Source organism: Bufo bufo, chromosome 1, assembly GCF_905171765.1.
Source record: "Bufo bufo chromosome 1, aBufBuf1.1, whole genome shotgun sequence".
Classification (NCBI taxonomy): Eukaryota; Metazoa; Chordata; class Amphibia; order Anura; family Bufonidae; genus Bufo; species Bufo bufo.
The window spans coordinates 549846500-549868063 of record NC_053389.1 but is presented as its reverse complement, the minus strand read 5'-3'; the positions used below and the strand labels follow the sequence as shown (position 1 = coordinate 549868063).

The following is a 21564-nucleotide window of genomic DNA, read 5'->3' as shown; positions in this document are numbered from 1 at the left end:
GAAAAAAGCAGCTAAGTAAAGAAAAACGAGTGGCCATCATTACTTTAAGAAATGAAGGTCAGTCAGTCAGCCGAAAAATTGGGAAAACTTTGAAAGTAAGGGCTATTCGACCATGAAGGAGAGTGATGGGGTGCTGCGCCAGATGACCTGGCCTCCACAGTCACCGGACCTGAACCCAATCAAGATGGTTTGGGGTGAGCTGGACCGCAGAGTGAAGGCAAAAGGGCCAACAAGTGCTAAGCATCTCTGGGAACTCCTTCAAGACTGTTGGAAGACCATTTCAGGGGACTACCTCTTGAAGCTCATCAAGAGAATGCCAAGAGTGTGCAAAGCAGTAATCAAAGCAAAAGGTGGCTACTTTGAAGAACCTAGAATATGACATATTTTCAGTTGTTTCACACTTGTTTGTTATGTATATAATTACACATGTGTTAATTCATAGTTTTGATGCCTTCATAGTCATGAAAATAAAGAAAACTCTTTGAATGAGAAGGTGTGTCCAAACTTTTGGTCTGTACTGTATATGTATAATAAGTTAATAAATTATATAAAGAAATTGAAAACACAATAAAATAAAAAATATGACAAAAAAATAAAAATATTGGAAAAAGTGCAAAAAAAAAAAAAAGGCAGTGTCCCCAGGCCCAGAGATTTTTTAAAGACCTCTTAGAGGACATATTATGTGGCAAAAATATATGTAAATAAATTAAAGAAAATTCTGAAAAATAAATAAATAAAATACAAGTAACAGAAAAAATAAAATGGGAAAAGTGCAAAATAAGCCTTCATTGTCCCCCAACGGTCTTTTTGTGAACACTTTGGGGACATATGTGCCAAATATATATATATATATATATATATATATATATATATATATATAAAAAGAAAGGAAGAAACAATTTAAAAAAATTGAAAATAAATAAAATTTTGTAGAAGAAATATTTTTTTAAAAAGAAGTTAAAAAAAGATTAAAAAAAATAAGATACATAAAAGAAAAAAACACCCACACCAACCAAAACTATCACCATTATCACCCCATTCACATAAAACTATACATATTATATAAGAAAAAGACCAATACAAAAAAGGAACTAATTATAAAAATTTGCATAATTAAAAAATGAGCATTGGTTTTTACAAAAATTACTTTTTAAAAATATTTTGTACAGTTTCCAAATAAAATAAAAAATATGATAAAAAGCCCTATATGTCATGTAATAAAAAGCCTTTTCAGGCCTGGTGATTAAAGGGTTAGCTAATACGTGCTTTCCTTACTAGTAAGGTAAAGTGCTTACTGGTTATTGCATGGCACCTATAACTGGGTGGGGGGCAGGAGTGGGTAATAACCAGTGACCTCTTTCCTCTGCAGTGAAAGAAAGAGCTCATTTATATATAGGAGGCAGGAAAGGGGTTTCCCAGTAAAAATAATTTTTTAACAAGTTCCTGCCCCATGCCACCCCCGCTGTCTCCATCTTCTGTTCCCTGTGCTGTTTACACCGGGCTGTGTATGGACATGGTCATGTACACCACTCCAGCAAATGACTGACTTCAGCGCCGAAACGCTGCTTGTGGCCACATCTCTGCTGAAGCCAGTCATTGCTGGAGGGGTGCATGTGACCATGCTCACAGCCATCCGGATGTACTGGAAGATGGAGACAGAGGGGGCAGCGCAGAGACCCGGAGCAGGTAAGTATAAATCTTCTGTTTCAGGGGCCATGCAGCAGGAACTTGTTAAAAATTCTTTTTTACCGAGGTGTCTCTAAGGTCTTATTACTTTGCACAACTGGGGCAGACTGGGAACTAAAAGTAGCCCTGGAAAAAAAACAAAAAATGGTCCCATATCGCCATTGGGTCCAACTTGACAGAAGTCAACATAATTAGGCAGGGCCAGCAAAGGTAGGCAGGAACAACAGAAGTAGGCAGGGCCAGCAATACCATAGTGCAGAACAATATACCTCCCAGCTGAACCAAATACCACAGTGCAGCACAAAATACTGCCACCTGCTCCACGGTATTCAACTGTATTTCCGTCCTGAGGACGTTGATACATATGAATTCAGGAGGGCACCTGCGGCTGCTGGCCAGGTGCATAAGAAAGAATCTGGCGGCCGTGAGGAGAGCTTGGGTGGCCCTCCTAGGCATCGGCCCACTGGGAGATTTTCCTGTAAGGTCTATGGCCAATCCACCACTTCTGCATGATATTTGGGCCAGTTACTGGGAACAAATGCTCACATAAGCTTGCATTCCTGATAACTGACCTGTATAATTATGAAGCTGATCAGCCAATAAATGAGCAATCACTTGTTTGTCAGCTGATTTGCATATTTTATCAGGATAAAAGATGGACGATAATCATCAACACATCTCCCTATGTAATCAGGTACAGTACAGACCAAAAGTTTGGACACACCTTCTCATTCAAAGAGTTTTCTTTATTTTCATGACTATGAAGGCATCAAAACTATGAATTAAAACATGTGGAATTATATACATAACAAACAAGTGTGAAACAACTGAAAATATGTCATATTCTAGGTTCTTCAAAGTAGCCACCTTTTGCTTTGATTACTGCTTTTCACACTCTTGGCATTCTCTTGATGAGCTTCAAGAGGTTGTCCCCTGAAATGGTCTTCCAACAGTCTTGAAGGAGTTCCCAGAGATGCTTAGCACTTGTTGGCCCTTTTGCCTTCACTCTGCGGTCCAGCTCACCCCAAACCATCTCGATTGGGTTCAGGTCCGATGACTGTGGAGGCCAGGTCATCTGGCGCAGCACCCCATCACTCTCCTTCATGGTCAAATAGCCCTTACTTTCAAAGTTTTCCCAATTTTTCGGCTGACTGACTGACCTTCATTTCTTAAAGTAATGATGGCCACTCGTTTTTCTTTACTTAGCTGCTTTTTTCTTGCCATAATACAAATTCTAACAGTCTATTCAGTAGGACTATCAGCTGTGTATCCACCTGACTTCTCCTCAATGCCACTGATGGTCCCAACCCCATTTATAAGGCAAGAAATCCCACTTATTAAACCTGACAGGGCATACCTGTGAAGTGAAAGCCATTTCAGGGGACTACCTCTTGAAGCTCATCAAGAGAATGCCAAGAGTGTGCAAAGCAGTAATCAAAGCAAAAGGTGGCTACTTTGAAGAACCTAGAATATGAAATATTTTCAGTTGTTTCACACTTGTTTGTTATGTATATAATTCCACATGTGTTAATTCATAGTTTTGATGCCTTCAGTGTGAATCTACAATTTTCATAGTCATGAAAATAAAGAAAACTCTTTGAATGAGAAGGTGTGTCCAAACTTTTGGTCTGTACTGTATGTGCGGTCTATAATCAATAGAACTGAATGAGGGAAGAATGACTGTGGTACTAATCATTCCTCCCCTTTTCATTTTGCATCGGCCTGTGTAATAGGCCGATGCAAACGAGCGCCAATCAACATTTTTTTGTTGTTGTAGCCCCTTCAATTAGTACAATGTGACAATGCGGCCCCCAGACCAAAAATTGTTGTGCACCTCTACTTTAAAGGGAACATGTTGTGAAAATGCTAAATATTGTGACGGCAGCATGTCATAGAGCAGGATGAGCTGAGTAGGTTGATATATAATGTTGTGATAAAAGGTTCAGTGAAACTGTTTTACTTTAAATTCCTGCTCATTCTGGGCTTTGAAGTCCAGGAGGCGGTCCTATCAGTGATTGACAGCTATCTCTGTATACACAGTCATAGAGGGCAGGCTGTCAATCACTGATAGGACCGCCTATGTATGAGTTAGGGCTCATACATACGACTGTATGGTCGCCATGCTCATGTTGCAAGGGCACTGGCTGCGTTAATCCAAAATTGTCGTGGGGACCCATTGACTTGAATGGGTCTGTGATCCACAAAATGTGGCAAAAGATAGGACATGTCCTGTCTTTTGCAGTGCGGAAGCACGGACCCAAAAGTCCATGGAAGCTTGTTTCCTAGGGCTTCCGATCCATGCCTGCGCTCCGCAAAAGATAGAACATGTCCTATCTTTTTGCCGCATTTGCGAATCTTGTCCCAATTCAAATCAATGGGTACGCATCCGAGGCACGGAGTTCACATAGCTGGTGCCCGTGTATTACGGGCATCACGGCTATAAGGTTGTGTAAATGAGCCCTTAAACTGAATCTTTTACTTCAACACTATATATCAATCTGCTCAGCTCCTCCTTCTCTATAACGCGTTGCAGGAGAACTGGACCAGCACTTTAGAGAATAGTGCTGAAGAAAAGGGTGAATATAACATGTTTTTAAGCCAATTTAGGGCTTGTCTGAGATGTTTAATTAACAGATATTCCTATTGCATATTGCCTTATGCTAGTACATATTCATTCATAAGGACATAAGATACACGAGGTTGCCATCCAATACACAATAGTAAAACATTATCAAGGAAGACAACTAAAACAACCAAAATGTGTGGCAGATAAGTTCTACATGAGTTCTGAAAGGGAATGTGTGATCAGAAATTGTCTTATTGTTTAATTCAAGTTATGTTAAACATATTTTTTATTAATATTTGGTGATATAATTTTAAACTTTTCATGTGGCTATCTGTATATTTTTAGTTTTTTATTCCTAAAACCCTGTAGTTTTCACACTGGCCACTAAACCTGAAAATAGGTGGCACTTCTTAATCTGTACAGATCACTTTTTAGGAGGCATCTCATTATCACAGGTAGGATTACAATTACAGATATGTCCTATATATAGATAACCCAGGATGCATGATTTACAATAGGTGATTGTCATAGATTATCTACTCCTTTCTTGTGCAGTGAGCTTCTGAAGTCAGTAAGGTCCCCTCTGTCCTATTGTGTCTATGGCCCATGTGGTTGTAAAGCATATCTCTAAATGCTGTTAGCAACAACTTGGGCAAGATGTCCATCCCCATAATCATGTTCAGGAAATACAATAGAATTAAAAGAAATTAAGTAAAACAGATTTGAAAAAAGGATATGCATCACTATCTGATTTTAACATCATTCCCTTTAAATTATGCCAGAGAATTGTAATTCTGAGTCTTTTCCATTCTTCTTCTGTAATGAACGCATTAAAATGTAATATTTGATTATGTCTTTGCAAAGTATTATGATTTGATTTTCTCTTGATAATTTTGTTTTTGCTTTAGAATTGAATCTGTGGCGCTACCTGAGGAAGCCAAGCAGTTTGGAATTCAGTTTAGGTGGTGGCAGCCATACCACTCTGGACAGGGTGAAGATGTTTGGGCTATTGATGAGATTATCATGACATCGGTTTTATTCAATAGCATCAGCCTGGACTTCACCAATCTTGTGGATGTTACTCAGTCTCTTGGATTTTATTTGGGAAATGTTCAGCCATATTGCGGTCATGACTGGACTCTATGGTGAGATTCTTATTGGTCCTATAGAAACATTTTTATTATTGTTAATGTTACTATTAGAGAGGAGCGAATTTCATATTTTTAAATTAGTTTGCGCTTCGTTGGGTGGTGAAAGCAGAATTGCGTTATGGATTCCGTTACCACGGACCATAATGCAATTCTATGATGGAATGTATAACGGAATGCCTTTAGAGGCATTCTGTTATTAATTCCGTCATAATTATAAGTCTATGGCCTGCATAACGGATCCGACCTATTTCCATTATGCAGAGTGATTTTCCAACCACACCGGTAGTGTCCCCAGTGGCCAGCCTTAAATGTGTTAATATTAGTATCCTGGACTATAGACATCATTTTTTTTTTGTTTATTTTTTTATCTATATTTTTGATTCATTTGATTATAATTTTTCAGTTTGTAGTATACAGTTGTTTCAGTGTGGTTGCTATAGCACCCAAAATATCGTAGGTGGTGTCTGCCTTAAAAATATTTGATTCTTGGTTTTCAGTTTGTCCATAATAATGTATTATTGTCTTTGATTTTTGTGTAAACAAATATATAATGCCACCGCCCCACATGATTTCTCAAGCTCTGTTATCACCACATTTTTGCCATACAGTTTTGTGGATTAAAAAAGTAAACTTCAAAATCAAAGGATGCATCCTTTTGCTATTGACTTCCATAAAAATTTTTAAAAAAAATCTGTACAGAAGATATCAGTGAATCCTGCTGTTACTCCTGCCCTGTAAAACACGCCTCTTTCAAACGTCAGTAACCATGGATTTTAATGTGTTTATAATGGATCCGTGTTCTGTCAGTGGTTTTCACTGACATTGGTATGAGATGCAATGCATGTGGGAAAGAAATGGCAAAACACAGACTGTGGACCTTTATGGACATTGTCACAGATTAAACACTGACCGTCTTGTCACGGACGTGTGAATGAGGGAGCCTGATCATATACTGTAGGTGCAATTTTTGTTACTTGTTCTGTCTTTTAATTAGCCATATTTCTGTGTAAGCATCATGTGATAAGGGCTCGAAATAAACTACAAGGCCCCTTTCACACGGGCGAGTTTTCCGCGCGGGTGCAATGCGTGAAGTGAACGCATTGCACCCGCACTGAATCCAGACCCATTCATTTCTATGGGGCTGTGCACATGAGCTGTGATTTTCACGCATCACTTGTGCGTTGCGTGAAAATAACAGCATGCTCTATATTCTGCGTTTTTCATGCAACGCAGGCACCATAGAATTGAAGGGGCAGCGTGAAAATCGCAAGCATCCGCAAGCAAGTGCGGATGCGGTGCGATTTTCACGCATGGTTGCTAGGTGACGATCGGGCTGGGGACCTGATCTGTATTATTTTCCCTTGTAACATGGTTATAAGGGAAAATAATAGCATTCTGAATACAGAATGCAAAGTAAAATAGTGATGGAGGGGTTAAAAATAAAATTAACTGACCGTGTCCACTTGATCGCGTAGTTGCGGATCTCTGTCTTCTTCTGTAATGTTGAGCTGCCGGCTAAGGACCTGTGGTGACGTCACATCACAGGGTCCAATCACATGGTCCCTCGCCATGATGATGAACCATGTGATTGAACCATGTGATGAGCACAGTGACGTCACCACAGGTCTTTTGCCAGGTCCTGAAGATAGAACAGAGACCGGCAGCTATGGAGCAGGTAAGTAAACTTTTTTTTTTTTTTAACCCCTCCATCCCTAATTTACTTTGCATTCTGTATTAAGAATGCTATTATCTTCCCCTTATAACCATGTTGTAAGGGAAAATAATAAAATCTACACAACACCTAACCCAAACCTGAACTTCAGTGATGAAGTCCGGGTTTGGGTCTGGGTACCAAACATACCGATTTTTCTCACGCGGGTGCAAAACGCATTAAAACGCTTTGCACTCGCGCAGAAAAATTGCGCATTTTCCCGCAACGCACCCGCATCCTATCCGGGCAAAAAACATGACGCCCGTGTGAAAGAGGCCTAAATGTTTACATTCACTGACAGCAAATGATGACAAAAATATGTCTTGTTCTTGTCCATTTTGCAAACAAAAATAGGCATTTTTAACATAGGACGGGATGTGCGGAACAGGAAAATGCAGGGTGCATGTGGCTGTTATCCATGTTTTGCGGATCTGCAATTTACGGACCGCACATATTGTATATATTAGTGATGGCGAACCTTTTAGAGACCGAGTGCTCAAACTACAACCCAAACCCACTTATTTATCGCAAAGTGACAAAACGGCAATTTAACCTGAATACTACAGTCCGATATAGTATATCTTCCATGTACTTTATCATTTCACACTCGCATTTGGTGCGTATTCATCTTGTATCTGCACAGACGGATCCGCACCAATAATGCAAACGCTTGTATCCGTTAATGACGGATCCGTTTTCATTATTCATTCAAAAAAAGTCTAAGTCAATACGGATCCGTTTTGACTTACATTGAAAGTCAATGGGGGACAAATCCGTTTTCAATTGCACCATATTATGTCACTAAAAAACGGATCCGTCCCCATTGACTTACATGCTGCAAGCTGCATTTTAGTGACCGTTTAAAAAACGCAACGGAGACCAAACGCAGCCAAATTGATGCATTCTGAACGGATCCTTATCCATTCAGAATGCATTGGGGCTTAACTGATCTGTTTTGGGCCGCTTGTGAGATCCCTGAAACGGATCTCACAAGCGGACCCAGAAACGCCAGTGTGAAAGTAGCCTTAGCTATACATCTGCCTACATTCAATGCGCTGCCTGTGCCGTTCTTAGAACAGTGTGGTTCAATAACTGACAATCATTTGCAGCCTTCTCTGAAGTATCCAATGGCACTTTACAGTGAAACATAAGGCGGTCATTTATTATCCAGAAATATCCCTAGATTAGGCATGTTTCTGCCGCAGATTGCAGCGCAAAGGTTAAAAAAAGGTCTAAAAAAGTGGGCGTGGGTGGGGAAACTCTGACAGACTCCTCTCATTCATCATGTTCTACGCTTGTTTTAGGGCTCATGCACACGAACATATTTTCTTTCCGTGTCCGTTCCGTTTTTTTTGCAGACCGTATACGAACCGATTCATTTCAATGGGCCCACAAAAAAAAAACAGAAGGTATTCCGTGTGCATTGCGTTTCCGTATGTCCCTATTTCCGTTCCGTAAAAAAATAGAACATGTCCTATTATTGTCCGCATTACGGACAAGGATAGTACTGTTCTATTAGGGGCCAGCTGTTCCGTTCCGCAAAATACGGAATGCACACGGACGTCATCCGTATTTTTTGTGGACCACAAAATACATACAGTCGTGTGCATGAAACCTAAGGTGTAGAAAATGGTCTAGGAAAGTAAGGAAGCTGACTTACATTTAGACTGGCGATAGGTGCACCGAAGTTATGTAGAGTCCGGCGCCTCTTCATAACTTCGGAGGATCACCGCCAGATATAGGGGTTATTAAGAACGACGTTTAAAACGCTGGTTTTAGTAAATCACCCCCATAGTATTAAGGCTGGTTGCAGCCTGTATTTGTGGGCGGGGCTGCTGGCTATATCTTCTCACGCGACCTCACCCTGAGGACGGTCGCTTCATGCAGGCTTTCCTAGGTCTGTTCCGTCATTTCCGGTTCCCTGCCACGTCACTTCCGGGTAGGTCTCAGCTCTCTAGGCTTCCTCAGCTGGGGGCAGCGTTCGTCCGGCTCCCGGCCGGGCTTCCTCTCCCCTCCAGCTCCGGGGGGAGCCTCCTCACAACAGGTGCGTTTCTCTTGTCCGCGGCTAGGGTTCGGCAGGACCGGCATCCACGGCACTTCAGGTGGGGCGGACCGTTCCGCTGGGCTCAGCCTGCGCCACAAGTTCCTTAGCCCCTACCATCACTAATTCACGCACGCCTCGTTTCATTTTATGCAGCCGATCTGACTTGTCTGGCACTGAGCTGAAAATGTTAACCCAAAAAAAACAAAAAACAGCGTGCCCAGCTCTTCTGCCTCTGTATGAATTAGTGTTCTACCAGCAGGCATGTGCATCGCACCGCATTTTTTATGGCACGGCCGTGTTGTGCCGCCCTCCTATGCCATGTCAGTGACACCTATTATGCCGCCCTCCTGTGCACAGGTACATCACACCGCATCTCATTTCGCCCTCCTGTGCACTTGTCTATAGCGCAGTGGTGTGATGCCACCCTCCATGCTCGGGTACCTGGCACAGCTGTCTCGTGCCGCCCTCCGTGTTATACCGCCCTGACGCGTGTATGGGGGAGGGCGGGATAACCCTTAAACGGGCCCTTCCTTTCTCAGGTGGAGATGCTGTTTTCTGGTTGTCTTATGTGCCATTTCGGGCTCAGGGCTGTCTTTATGAGCTTGTTGTCTTTACCTAGGTGCTGATAAATTTTTCCAAAATGAACAGGGCTGCAGTACCGTCTGATATCCAGTCTTCCCGTTCGGCCAAGTAGCTGCTCATCTTCCCGAATTTCTTCAGGTATCACGCACACGTCATTTTGTCTGTTTTCCATGCTTCTTGTCTTGCTCTCACACATCATCTGTAGTCTCCCTGGATCGCCCAGGCTCGTTCTGTCTCTGTCATCCTGGATCGCCCAGGCTCGTTCTGTTCTCTGTCATCCTGGATCGCCCAGGCTCGTTCTGTTTCTGTCATCCTGGATCTCCCAGGTACACGCTGCCTCTGTCATCCTGGATCTCCCAGGCTCACTCTGTCTCTGTCATTCTGGATCACCCAGGCTCGCTCTGTCTCCGTCATCCTGGATCGTCCAGGCACACGCTGCCTCTGTCATCCTGGGTCGCCCAGGCTCGTTCTGTCTCTGTCATCCTGGATCACCCAGGCTCGCTCTGTCTCCGTCATCCTGGATCGTCCAGGCACACGCTGCCTCTGTCATCCTGGGTCGCCCAGGCTCGTTCTGTCTCTGTCGTCCTGGATCGCCCAGGCTCGTTCTGCCTCCGTCATCCTGGATCGCCCAGGCTCGTTCTGCCTCTGTCATCCTGGATCGCCCAGGCTCGTTCTGCCTCTGTCATCCTGGATCGCCCAGGCTCGCTCTGTCTCCGTCATCCTGGATCGCCCAGGCACATGCTGCCTCTGTCATCCTGGTTCGTCCACTCCCGTTCCGTCCAGGCCTTCCTGAGCACGTTGGGTCCACTTACACTGACACATTCTCTAATTTGTCTTCTACCTGCACCTCCAGGGTTAATTTTCAGCCTGATTCACTCGGGTATTCTTGTTGACCAGTGTCCACCTGAATCGCTCAGATCCACGTACTGGCTGTCTTTTCCTAAAATAACTCAGACGTCAGCCACCATCAGGGTCCATCTTAGTTTCCACCCCATACCTTTCCGGTGCCTTTCCTGAAATCTCAGGACATTTAACAGCCTGGCACCTGCCTAAATCGCTCAGGCCCATGTCTCCACCATGTCGCTCGGGTCTTCTTTTCCTATCACGGCACGTACACGTCCAGGATCGCCCAGGGTCAGGTATTTCATACTGAGTCACTCAGGACCTCACTCGATTCACTCAGGTCCATCTAATTGGTACAAGTACTTCTTCAGTACGCCTGACCTGGGGGTATCTACAACTGTAATTAGGTATAATTGCATGTATTGTTTTCTATTTTCATTTATTTGGCAGTACATTCCAGCCGAGAAGCCATGGTTGGCATCGGTTGGCAGGAACGGGGCTGGCCGGCCTGTTTCTCCATTCCGGTGGGAGTGGGCTGGTCCTGCTTCTGCTAGGGGGGGGGAGTTCAAGTATGGAGACAGAGAGGGGAGGAAGCGCATACCAGAGCTTCTATTCCTGGGAACAAAAGATGAGATAAAAAAAAATAAAAAAAAAGCTTCAAGAACGCAGCGGAGAGACCAGACACCGGTGTGATCAGTAAGGTGCTGCCTTGCGGACACTGCTGCGGGGTCGGGGACTGCTGCTCTGATTCCCATCACCTATACTACCACTAGCCCAGGTCAAGTTTAAGTTGGAACCTCCAGTGGACCCCTATACCCACAAGTGCCAATCAATTGCTGCACAATCGCTCTATGCCTCCTCGACTGGGGCCAGAAACTGCACCTTCCACTGCTGCTACTAGATGTAACACAAGTTATCCCCTCTAGGGTAGCTAACTCCATGAATGTTGTCTTAGTAGTGGGGTTTTGTTGCCGTGCTATTTTCCGGTTTCCTAATGTACCATTTTGGGCAATCTTTTCTTAAAACAAACAGGGTTGCGGTACTGTCTGATATTCAGTCCTCCCGATCAGCCAAGTAGCTGCTCATCAGCTTCCTGAATTTTTCAGGTATCACGCATAGAAACATAGAAACATAGAATGTGTCGGCAGATAAGAACCATTTGGCCCATCTAGTCTGCCCAATATACTGAATACTATGGATAGCCCCCGGCCCTATCTTATATGAAGGATGGCCTTATGCCTATCCCATGCATGCTTAAACCCCTTCACTGTATTTGCAGCTACCACTTCTGCAGGAAGGCTATTCCATGCATCCACTACTCTCTCAGTAAAGTAATACTTCCTTATATTACTTTTAAACCTTTGCCCCTCTAATTTAAAACTGTGTCCTCTTGTGGTAGTTTTTCTTCTTTTAAATATGCTCTCTTCCTTTACCGAGTTGATTCCCTTTATGTATTTAAAAGTTTCTATCATATCCCCTCTGTCTCTTCTTTCTTCCAAGCTATACATATTAAGGTCCTTTAACCTTTCCTGGTAAGTTTTATCCTGCAATCCATGTACTAGTTTAGTAGCTCTTCTCTGAACTCTCTCTAGAGTATCTATATCCTTCTGGAGATATGGCCTCCAGTACTGCGCACAATACTCCAAGTGAGGTCTCACCAGTGTTCTGTACAGCGGCATAAGCACTTCACTCTTTCTACTGCTTATACCTCTCCCTATACATCCAAGCATTCTGCTGGCATTTCGTGCTGCTCTATTACATTGTCTTTCCACCTTTAAGTCTTCTGAAATAATTACTCCTAAATCCCTTTCCTCAGATACTGAGGTCAGGACTGTGTCAAATATTCTATATTCTGCCCTTGGGTTTTTACGCCCCAGGTGCATTATCTTGCACTTATCCACATTAAATTTCAGTTTCCAGAGTTCTGACCATTCTTCTAGTTTTCCTAAATCCTTTTCCATTTGGCGTTTCCCTCCAGGAACATCAACCCTGTTACATATCTTTGTGTCATCAGCAAAAAGACAAACCTTACCAGCGAGGCCTTTTGCAATATCACTTATGAAGATATTAAACAAAATCGGTCCCAGTACAGATCCCTGTGGAACCCCACTGGTAACATTACCTTGTTTTGAATGTTCTCCATTGACTACAACCCTCTGTTGTCTGTCACTCAGCCACTGCCTAATCCACTCAACAATATGGGAGTCCATGCTCAATGACTGCAGTTTATTGATAAGTCTTCTATGTGGGACAGTGTCAAAAGCCTTACTAAAATCTAGATATGCGATGTCTACTGCACCTCCACCGTCTATTATTTTATTCACCCAGTCAAAAAAATCTATAAGATTTGTTTGACATGATCTCCCTGAAGTAAACCCATGTTGTTTTTCATCTTGCAATCCATGGGATTTTAGATGTTCCACAATCCTATCCTTTAATAGGGTTTCCATTAATTTGCCTACTATTGATGTCAGACTCACTGGTCTATAGTTGCTCGATTCCTCCCTACTACCTTTCTTGTGAATGGGCATGACATTTGCCAATTTCCAATCTTCCGGGACGACTCCTGTTACTAATGATTGGTTAAATAAATCTGTTAACGGTTTTGCCAGCTCACCACTAAGCTCTTTTAATAATTTTGGGTGTATCTCATCAGGCCCCTGTGACTTATCTGTCTTCACCTTAGACAGCAAACTTAGAACATCTTCCTCTGTAAAGATACATGCATCAAACGATTTAATAGTCATTCTTTCTAGTGGAGGTCCTTCTCCTTTTTCTTTTGTAAAAACTGAACAGAAGTATTCATTAAGGCAGTCGGCTAGCCCTTTATTCTCTTCTACATACCTTCCGTCCTTTGTTTTTAATTTAGTTATTCCTTGTTTTAATTTCCTTTTTTCATTTATATATCTGAAGAATGTCTTATCCCCTTTTTTCATAGACTGAGCTAGTTTTTCTTCTGCCTGCGCTTTAGAAGTTCTTATAACTTGCTTGGCCTCTCTCTGCCTAATCTTGTAGATTTCCTTATCTTCATTGCTCTGGTTTTTTTTATAATTACAAAATGCTAGCTTTTTATTTTTAATGATTTGGGCCACTTCTGCTGAGTACCACATTGGTCTCCTTTTTTTGCTTTTACTGACAAGTCTAATGCAATTTTCTGTTGCCTTCAATAATGCACCTTTTAAGTAGTCCCATTTCTCCTGGACTCCATGTATTCCGTTCCAGTCTGATAAGGACTCATTTATGACTAATTTCATTTTTGAAAAGTCTGCTTTTCTAAAATCTAAAACTTTTGTTTTTGTGTGGTGGGACTCTTTCACAGTTCTTATATTAAACCACACTGACTGGTGATCACTAGATCCCAAGGTTTCGCCTACAATGACATCATATACCGAATCCCCGTTTGTGAATACCAAATCCAAAATGGCCTCCCTCCGGGTTGGCTCCTCAACCACTTGTTGTAGAGATAACCCCAGTAGGGAATTTAGAATATCTGTACTCCTGGTAGAACTTGCTATTTTGGTTTTCCAGTTTATATCTGGAAGATTGAAATCTCCCATAATGATAACTTCTCCTTTCATTGTCATTTTAGCTATTTCTTCAACTAGTAGATCATCTAGTTCTTTAACTTGACCAGGTGGTCTATATATCACACCTACACGAGTTACTGCATGGTTAGCAAACTGCAACGTAACCCAAACTGACTCTATGTTGGCCTCACCAACTTGTATTAGGTTAGATTTAATGCTATCTTTCACATACAGGGCCACTCCTCCTCCTTTCTTGCCTTCTCTGTCTCTTCTGTATAAAGAGTACCCTGGTATGGTTATGTCCCAGTCATTTCTTTCATTAAACCATGTCTCCGTAACAGCCACTAAATCTACATTCTCAGATGCCATTATTGACCCAAGTTCATTGATTTTTTTACCTAAACTGCGAGCATTTGTAGACAGGACTCTGAGCTTATCATTTCTTAACCTCTGTGCTTCTGACCTGTTCTGGCATTGTTTCGGGGGGCAATTGGACTCTTTTATTTTCACTCTTTTGCCCCCCCTTCCTAGTTTAAATACTCTTTCGCAAATTCTTGGAGTTGTTCACTAAGTACATTTGTTCCTTTGAGAGAAAGATGCAAACCATCTTTTTTGTACAGTTCCTTTCTATTCCAAGTAGAGCTATCATGAGAAACAAAGCCAAATCCTTGCTCTTGACACCATTTACCAAGCCATATGTTGAACTCCTTTATGCGCCTCTGCCTATCATTCTGAACATTATGCACAGGCAGAACTTCAGAAAATGAAATGGTGGATGCAAAATCCTGTACGTCATTACCAAGTGTGATAAGAGATTTTTTCACCTCTGACACTTCATTGCAAGCCAGGTCATTTGTCCCTAGATGGACAAGAACATCCACGTCCCCTTCCTGCTTTGCTTGCTTAACAATATTAATAATACGTCTTCTATCTCTTCTAGCAGTAGCCCCAGGGAGACATCTCACAAAACCATTTTCTTTAAGCTCCACACTTCTTATGATTGAATCACCCAGCAACAGCTGCATCCTTTGAGACTTCACTTTATCTTTTTTGTTGCATACATTAGACATAGGAGTCGATGGTTTCTCACCCTCTGTGCTTGAGTCCATATCCATGTTGTCCTTACATTCTGAGAGTGCTGCAAATGAATTATGGAGAACCACCGACTGTGGGACATGTCTTCTATCCACCACTCTAAGACTTCCAGAACCTACATTAACCCATCTGCCATTTCTGGGGGTCCTCTGTGGCAGTGGCATTGCAGCAGTCCTAGCTGGAGTTTGTTTAACAGATAATTTAAATATTTCAGCTTTCAAAAATGCAATTTCCTGCTGCAGTAAGGAGAACTGTCTACAGATCTGACAGCATCCGAATCTCCAAAGAGTGGAACATGAAATAAATGCACAACAATTCCTGCACTGAACCAAGTCTGCCATTTTAAAGAGGAGAAAAAAATAAATAAAATAAATGTGTAACTTTAAATCAAACAAATCTTACCTTTTTTTTTTTGTATTGTTTCCACCTTCCAGCCTACCTCCTGACTATCTCCTGCAATATCTCTTTACTAGTACTTAATGTAGTACTTGAAGGTAGTACTTGCAGCTAATGAATTAGGCCAGCTAATGAGTCTGTCTCTATATATACACACACTCCTTCCCAAACTCCTCCCCCAGCAACAAATGTAACACCTTAGTGAGCTAGGCTCATTAGCAAACGCACAATAGCAAACAGCTGACCGAATTCCTTACCTCTTCTCAAGCAATGATCAGCAAAAACAACACAGATGAGCCAGTTGGAGGCATCCGTCTTTTGCCTGTCTTCCCTGCTTCTTGTCGCACTCTCACATCATCTGAGGTCCCCCTGGATCGCCCAGGCTCGCTCTGCCTCTGTCATCCTGGATCGCCCAGGCTCGCCCTGTCTCTGTCTTCCTGGATCACCCAATCTCACTCTGTCCCTATCATACTGGATCGCCCAAGCTCACTCTGCCTCTGTCATCCTGGTTCGCCCAGGCTCGCTCTGCCTCTGTCTTCCTGGATCGCCCAGGCTCGCTCTGTTACCTGTCATCCTGGATTGCCCAGGCTCGCTCTGTCTCTGTCATTCTGGATCGCCCAGGCTCGCTCTGCCTCTGTCATCCTGGATCGCCCAGGCTCGCTCTGCTCCTGTCATCCTGGATCGCCCAGGCTCGCTCTGCTCCTGTCATCCTGGATCGCCCAGGCTCGCTCTGCTCCTGTCATCCTGGATCGCCCAGGCTCGCCCTGTCTCTGTTATCCTGGATCGCCCAGGCTCGCCCTGTCTCTGTCATCCTGGAGCGCCCAGGCTCGCTCTGCCTCTGTCATCCAGGATCTCCCAGGCTCGCCCTACCTCAGTCATCCTGGATCGCCCAGGCTCGCTCTGCCTCTGTCTTCCTGGATCGCCCAGGCTCGCTCTGTTTCGGTTATTCTGGATTGCCCAGGCTCGCTCTGTCTCTGTCATTCTGAATCGCCCAGGCTCGCTCTGCCTCTGTCATCCTGGATCACCCAGGCTCGCTCTGCCTCTGTCATCCTGGATCGCCCAGGCCCGCTCTGCCTCTGTCATCCTGGATCGCCCAGGCCCACGTTGCCTCTCTCATCCTGGATCACCCAGGCCCACGTTGCCTCTCTCATCCTGGATCGCCCAGGCTCGCTCTTCCTCTGTCATCCTGGACCGTCACTTTACTAACTACCCAGTGCCTTCCCGAATAGTTCAGGTCATTTAACAGCCCAGCTCCTGCCTGAATCGCTCAGGCCCTTGTTACCTCCCGTGTCGTTCGGTTCAAATAATTATTTCCCTCCTAACAGTGTGGGTAGTCTTTTTGCCCACTTATTCAGGCCTACCCCGCACTGGCTCCGGGCACAGTTCAGCCAGATAGATCATGGAGGGTGATAGGCATCCCTCCCAACTCCACGCCAATGTACACCTCAGCCCCTACCACAAGTATTAAGGCTGGTTACAGCCTGTATTTGTGGGCGGGGCTGCTGGCTATATCTTCTCACGCGACCTCACCCTGAGGACGGTCGCTTCATGCCCCACCCTCCCGACCCTTCTTTCTTTCATTCCACTCTCTTGGGTGGCCCACTTATTCAGGCCTACCCCGCACTGGCTCCGTGCACAGTTCAGCCAGATAGATCATGGAGGGTGATAGGCATCCCTCCCAACTCCACGCCAATGTACACCTCAGCCCCTACCACAAGTATATATATTACAATCTTCTTGTCTCTCTACAGAATTACTATTGAAACAATCAAACTTTTAACTGTGTCTATTAAACATTCAAGAACATTCAGTAATTTAATTGTGATAGGAAGTACAATCAGTGCTGCTGTAACACACCTTAGGAAACCAAAATAATAGTCATATCCTCCTAGAGAAACAGCAGTGCAGTTTTATCGCCTAGCACATTACAGCAATCTGATTCCACTTTGTCATCATCTTTCTATCTGAAGGGGGTCGCCTGTGCATGCTGCAGAGGATGTGCTCTAGCAGTGATAATAAGGCTATGGAAGCAGCATTACCCATTTTAACAAGGGCATGGGAAGTTCTTATAGCTCATTAACGTGAATCGACATGACTTCTGCTCGCATTTCCTTAGTCAACAAATAAAAATAGAATTAAAAAAAATGTGTTACTTTTATATTTCCCTAGTGTATTTGTTTGTTTTTAATGTTTACATGAGCACACTTACAGAATATTTATATTTAACTAGTGTTAAGTGCGAATATTCGAATAGCGAATTTTTATCTTGAATATCGCAACTTTGAGAATTCGCAAATATTTCGAATATAGTGCTATATATTCGTTATAGCAAATATTCGTAATTTTTTTCCCCATTTGAACGCATGATTCCTCCCTGCTTCCTGCTTGTGGGCCAATGAGTCCTTGGCCCACAAACAACTTAAGCAGGGAGGAATCATGACTTTAGATGGAAAAAATGACAAATATTCTAAAAAACTAATATATAGCACTATATCAAATATATTAGTTTTTTAGAATATTCATCTTTTTTTTTTCAATCTGTACAGTTGTTCCACTTTGGTATACTCCTCCCCAACAAGCGTCCCCCGTCACCATGGGAATGACGGGTTTAGAATATACCATTGGATCTGAGTTTTTATGATCTCACTGAGATCGTGAAAACTCAGATCCGATGGTATATTCTAACCCCCAGGCGTTCCCATGGTGACGTGGATGCTTTTCGGGGAGGAGTATGCCGAAGTGGAACAACTGTACAGATTGAAATAAAAAAGACGAATATTCTAAAAAATGAATATATTCGATTATAGTGCTATATGTTTGTTTTTTAGAATATTCGTAATATTCTAAAACAAGAATATATAGAAATATATTGAATATTCAAAAAACAAATGTAGAACAATTTAGCTAATATAGTGCTCTGAGCTACTCTAGACCCACTGATTGCCAGAAGATGTCCTAATTTTGATGAGGCGTGTGACATCGGCACTGAATGACTTAAAGAAAAATCATGCTAATTAACATTACATCTGTGTATGCTTGTTGAAAATCCTATTCCAAATAAAAAATATATATATATATACTGTATATACAAAGTTAGTTCACTGCTTTGCTGCAACAACACCCTCCACACATGTGTAAAGGCTACCTAGCTTTTAGAATATATTGCATTCCTTCTTAAAACAATTGGTGATAACAGCCACTCTTTAAAGGGTGTCTTAGACACCCCGATGCCACAGACAATTGTCAGGAGGGAAACGTTCCCTCCTGGCAATCGTCAGATAACTTGCAGAGGACACCACTGCTATTATATGCAGAGATGTCCTCCGTGGCATGGGGAGGAGCTATTGCTATGCCATCGCTCTTTCCCATGCATTGCAGCGGTGTGTCGGCAGCAGATAGCTATTACACACCGTAGTATGCAAACGAACGTATTTTCTTTCCGTGCTGGTTCTGGTTTTTTTGCGGACCGTATACGGAACCATTAATTTCAATGGGTCCGCCAAAAAAAAATGGAAGTTCCTCCGTGTGCATTCCATTTCCGTATGTCCGTATTTCCGTTCCGCAAAAAAATAGAACATGTCCTATTATTGTCCACATTTTGGACAAGGATAGTACTGTTCTATTAGGGGTCAGCTGTTCAGTTCTGCAAAATACAGAATGCACACGGACGTCATCTGTATTTTGTGGAGATCCATTTTTTGCGGACCTCAAAATACATAGGGTAGTGTGCATGAGGCCTAAAACACCCTTTAGGTGGTAAGAATTTTCTTGAAGTTGGCATTCCAGTTTGTACTGGAGTTGTTCAGTGGTGTACTTGAAGTCATAGCTCTGTGCAGACAAGTCAAGTCCCTTTGCAACAAACTCTGTTAAGGTATGGCCACATGGATTGGAATCTCCTGCAGCAGAACTGTTTGTGGCATTTTCTGCGGTTCTACAGAAATATCTGCAATATATCTTCAGCAAAATTTGTTTTGTGTGTGAATTTGTTGCGAATATTGCTGATTTCTTCTTATGCAATGAATAGGGTGATATCTGCGGAATAAATTGTCATGCTGTGAATTTTAAATCCTCACTGCAGATCAATTTACACAGCACATTTTTTCCACAGAATGTGGATGACATTTCTTAGGGAATGACCACACAGTCAGGTTTGCATTTTTAAAAGCCAAAACCAGAAGTAAAATAAAAAAAAATCCCACCCACTTTGCTGCTGCTGTATATTGCTGCAGATTTTCCACACCTTAATCTGCTGCTGCAAATCTACAAGTATTCAACTCTTATGAATACTTTTTTTTTTGTGAAACTAGCATTTGTTACACTATAGTATGTCATTTTATACTGTAACCTATTTTCCTCCTCATTGTCACTAAGAAACTCCTCCCAAAACCAAAGGAAACAAACCCAAGACCACAATTCTCCCTCGTACACATGGCACTAGTCATTTTTTAGTCTTTGTTCCTCTGGTAAACACAAAACACATATCCATCTGTCAAATATCAGAATCAGAGGAGTGATCCATCATTTCACACAGCATGTTTTCCCTGCTTGAAATGCTATACATTTGTGGTGTGCTTTATACAACAACAGCAGACACTTCTCATTTTACATGGTAGAAGGTAGTAAGTTTAGTAACTGAGAAGCAGTTACTCTTTGGCACTCAATGTCAGTTTACTTCACTCCTGAGTTTCTTATGCTCCTAAATGCTCCATTTCACAATAACACTCTAGGGACAGCTCTTGAAGAGGAGGAATTTAACCCCTTCAGGACCAGGCCATTTTCCAATTATTATTTTTTTGTTCTGTTTTTTACTGCCAGCCTTCCCAGAGGGCTTGTTTTTTGTGGGGCAAGATGTACTTTCTAATAGTACCATTTACTGTTGCATACAATGTAGTGGGAAGCTGGAAAAAAAAACTATTCAGCCCCAGTTTATGGGTTTTGTTTTTACAGTGTTTCCTATGTGATGAAACTGACCTGTTATTTTCATTCTCTGGGTCAGTATGATTACAACAATACCACAGTTATATAGTTTTTCTTGCGTTCTAATACTGGAAAAAAAAACAGTTGGAAAAAGCTATTTTTTTTCTTTGCCAACAATAAAGTTTTTTTATTGTTATGTCATTTTTTGCAGGACCATTTTTAGTTTTTATTGATACCATTTCGGAGTGTATATGAGTCTTTAATCACTTTTTATTCAAATTTTTGGATGATGTGAAGTGACCAAAAATTGTCGAACTGGTGATTGGGATGAATATTGTAATATTTTAATAGTACAGGCATTTTTGCATGCGGCAATGCCTATGATGTTTATTTTTTTATTGTTTATTTATTTATATTTTAATTTTGGGGAAAGGTGGTGGTTTGAATTTTTATATTTTTTTTAATTTTTTAAGATATTTTAGAAACTTTTTTTTCTTTCTTTCAGTCTTTTTAATAGTTCCCCTAGAGAACTTAAACAAGCAATCATTAGATTTCTTCTCTAATAGATTCCAGTGTATTAGCATTGGCATCTATGAGAAGTTCACTGTGATCCTATGGAGCCCTGCCATAGGCAAGGTCTTCATAGAAACCTATCTGAAGCAGCCTGGGATCATTCAGGAGGACTGAGGCTGCTGAACACACCATCTGGCTCCCCTGATCCCTGCTAGAAAGGGAAGCGGTTGCATGGGTTTTTGAGCTCCCAGATGCCGTGGTCACATTTGACGTTATCGTCGATCGCATACATTAGCCCCAGGTGTCCACTGTTTAAATATTTGACTCCTGATGTAATTTTATGATGGGCAGTCGGTAAGGGGTTAATGAACTGGTGGCATCTTATGTAATATAAAAAATCCATCAATTCTTCAGTACAACCTATATATCCAGTAATGTTTGTCAATGAAGATGGCTCAGTGAATTAATATGCACTGTAGATATAGATTAAAGCGGGAAACACAAAAATAGTTTTGTCCCTTTCAAGATTTTTT

General features: G+C 42.2%; 1 protein-coding gene across 2 annotated transcripts in view; it reads left to right on the top strand.

Annotated features, from left to right (window-relative positions):
- The window catches only part of RELN (reelin), an 841105-nt gene that overhangs the window by 585197 nt on the left and 234344 nt on the right, over positions 1 to 21564 (top strand). For both annotated transcript variants that reach the window (XM_040412563.1, XM_040412554.1), the window contains exon 20: positions 5161 to 5397. In XM_040412563.1, the coding sequence (XP_040268497.1) occupies positions 5161 to 5397 (237 nt within the window). The remainder of the gene's footprint in view (positions 1 to 5160; positions 5398 to 21564) is intronic.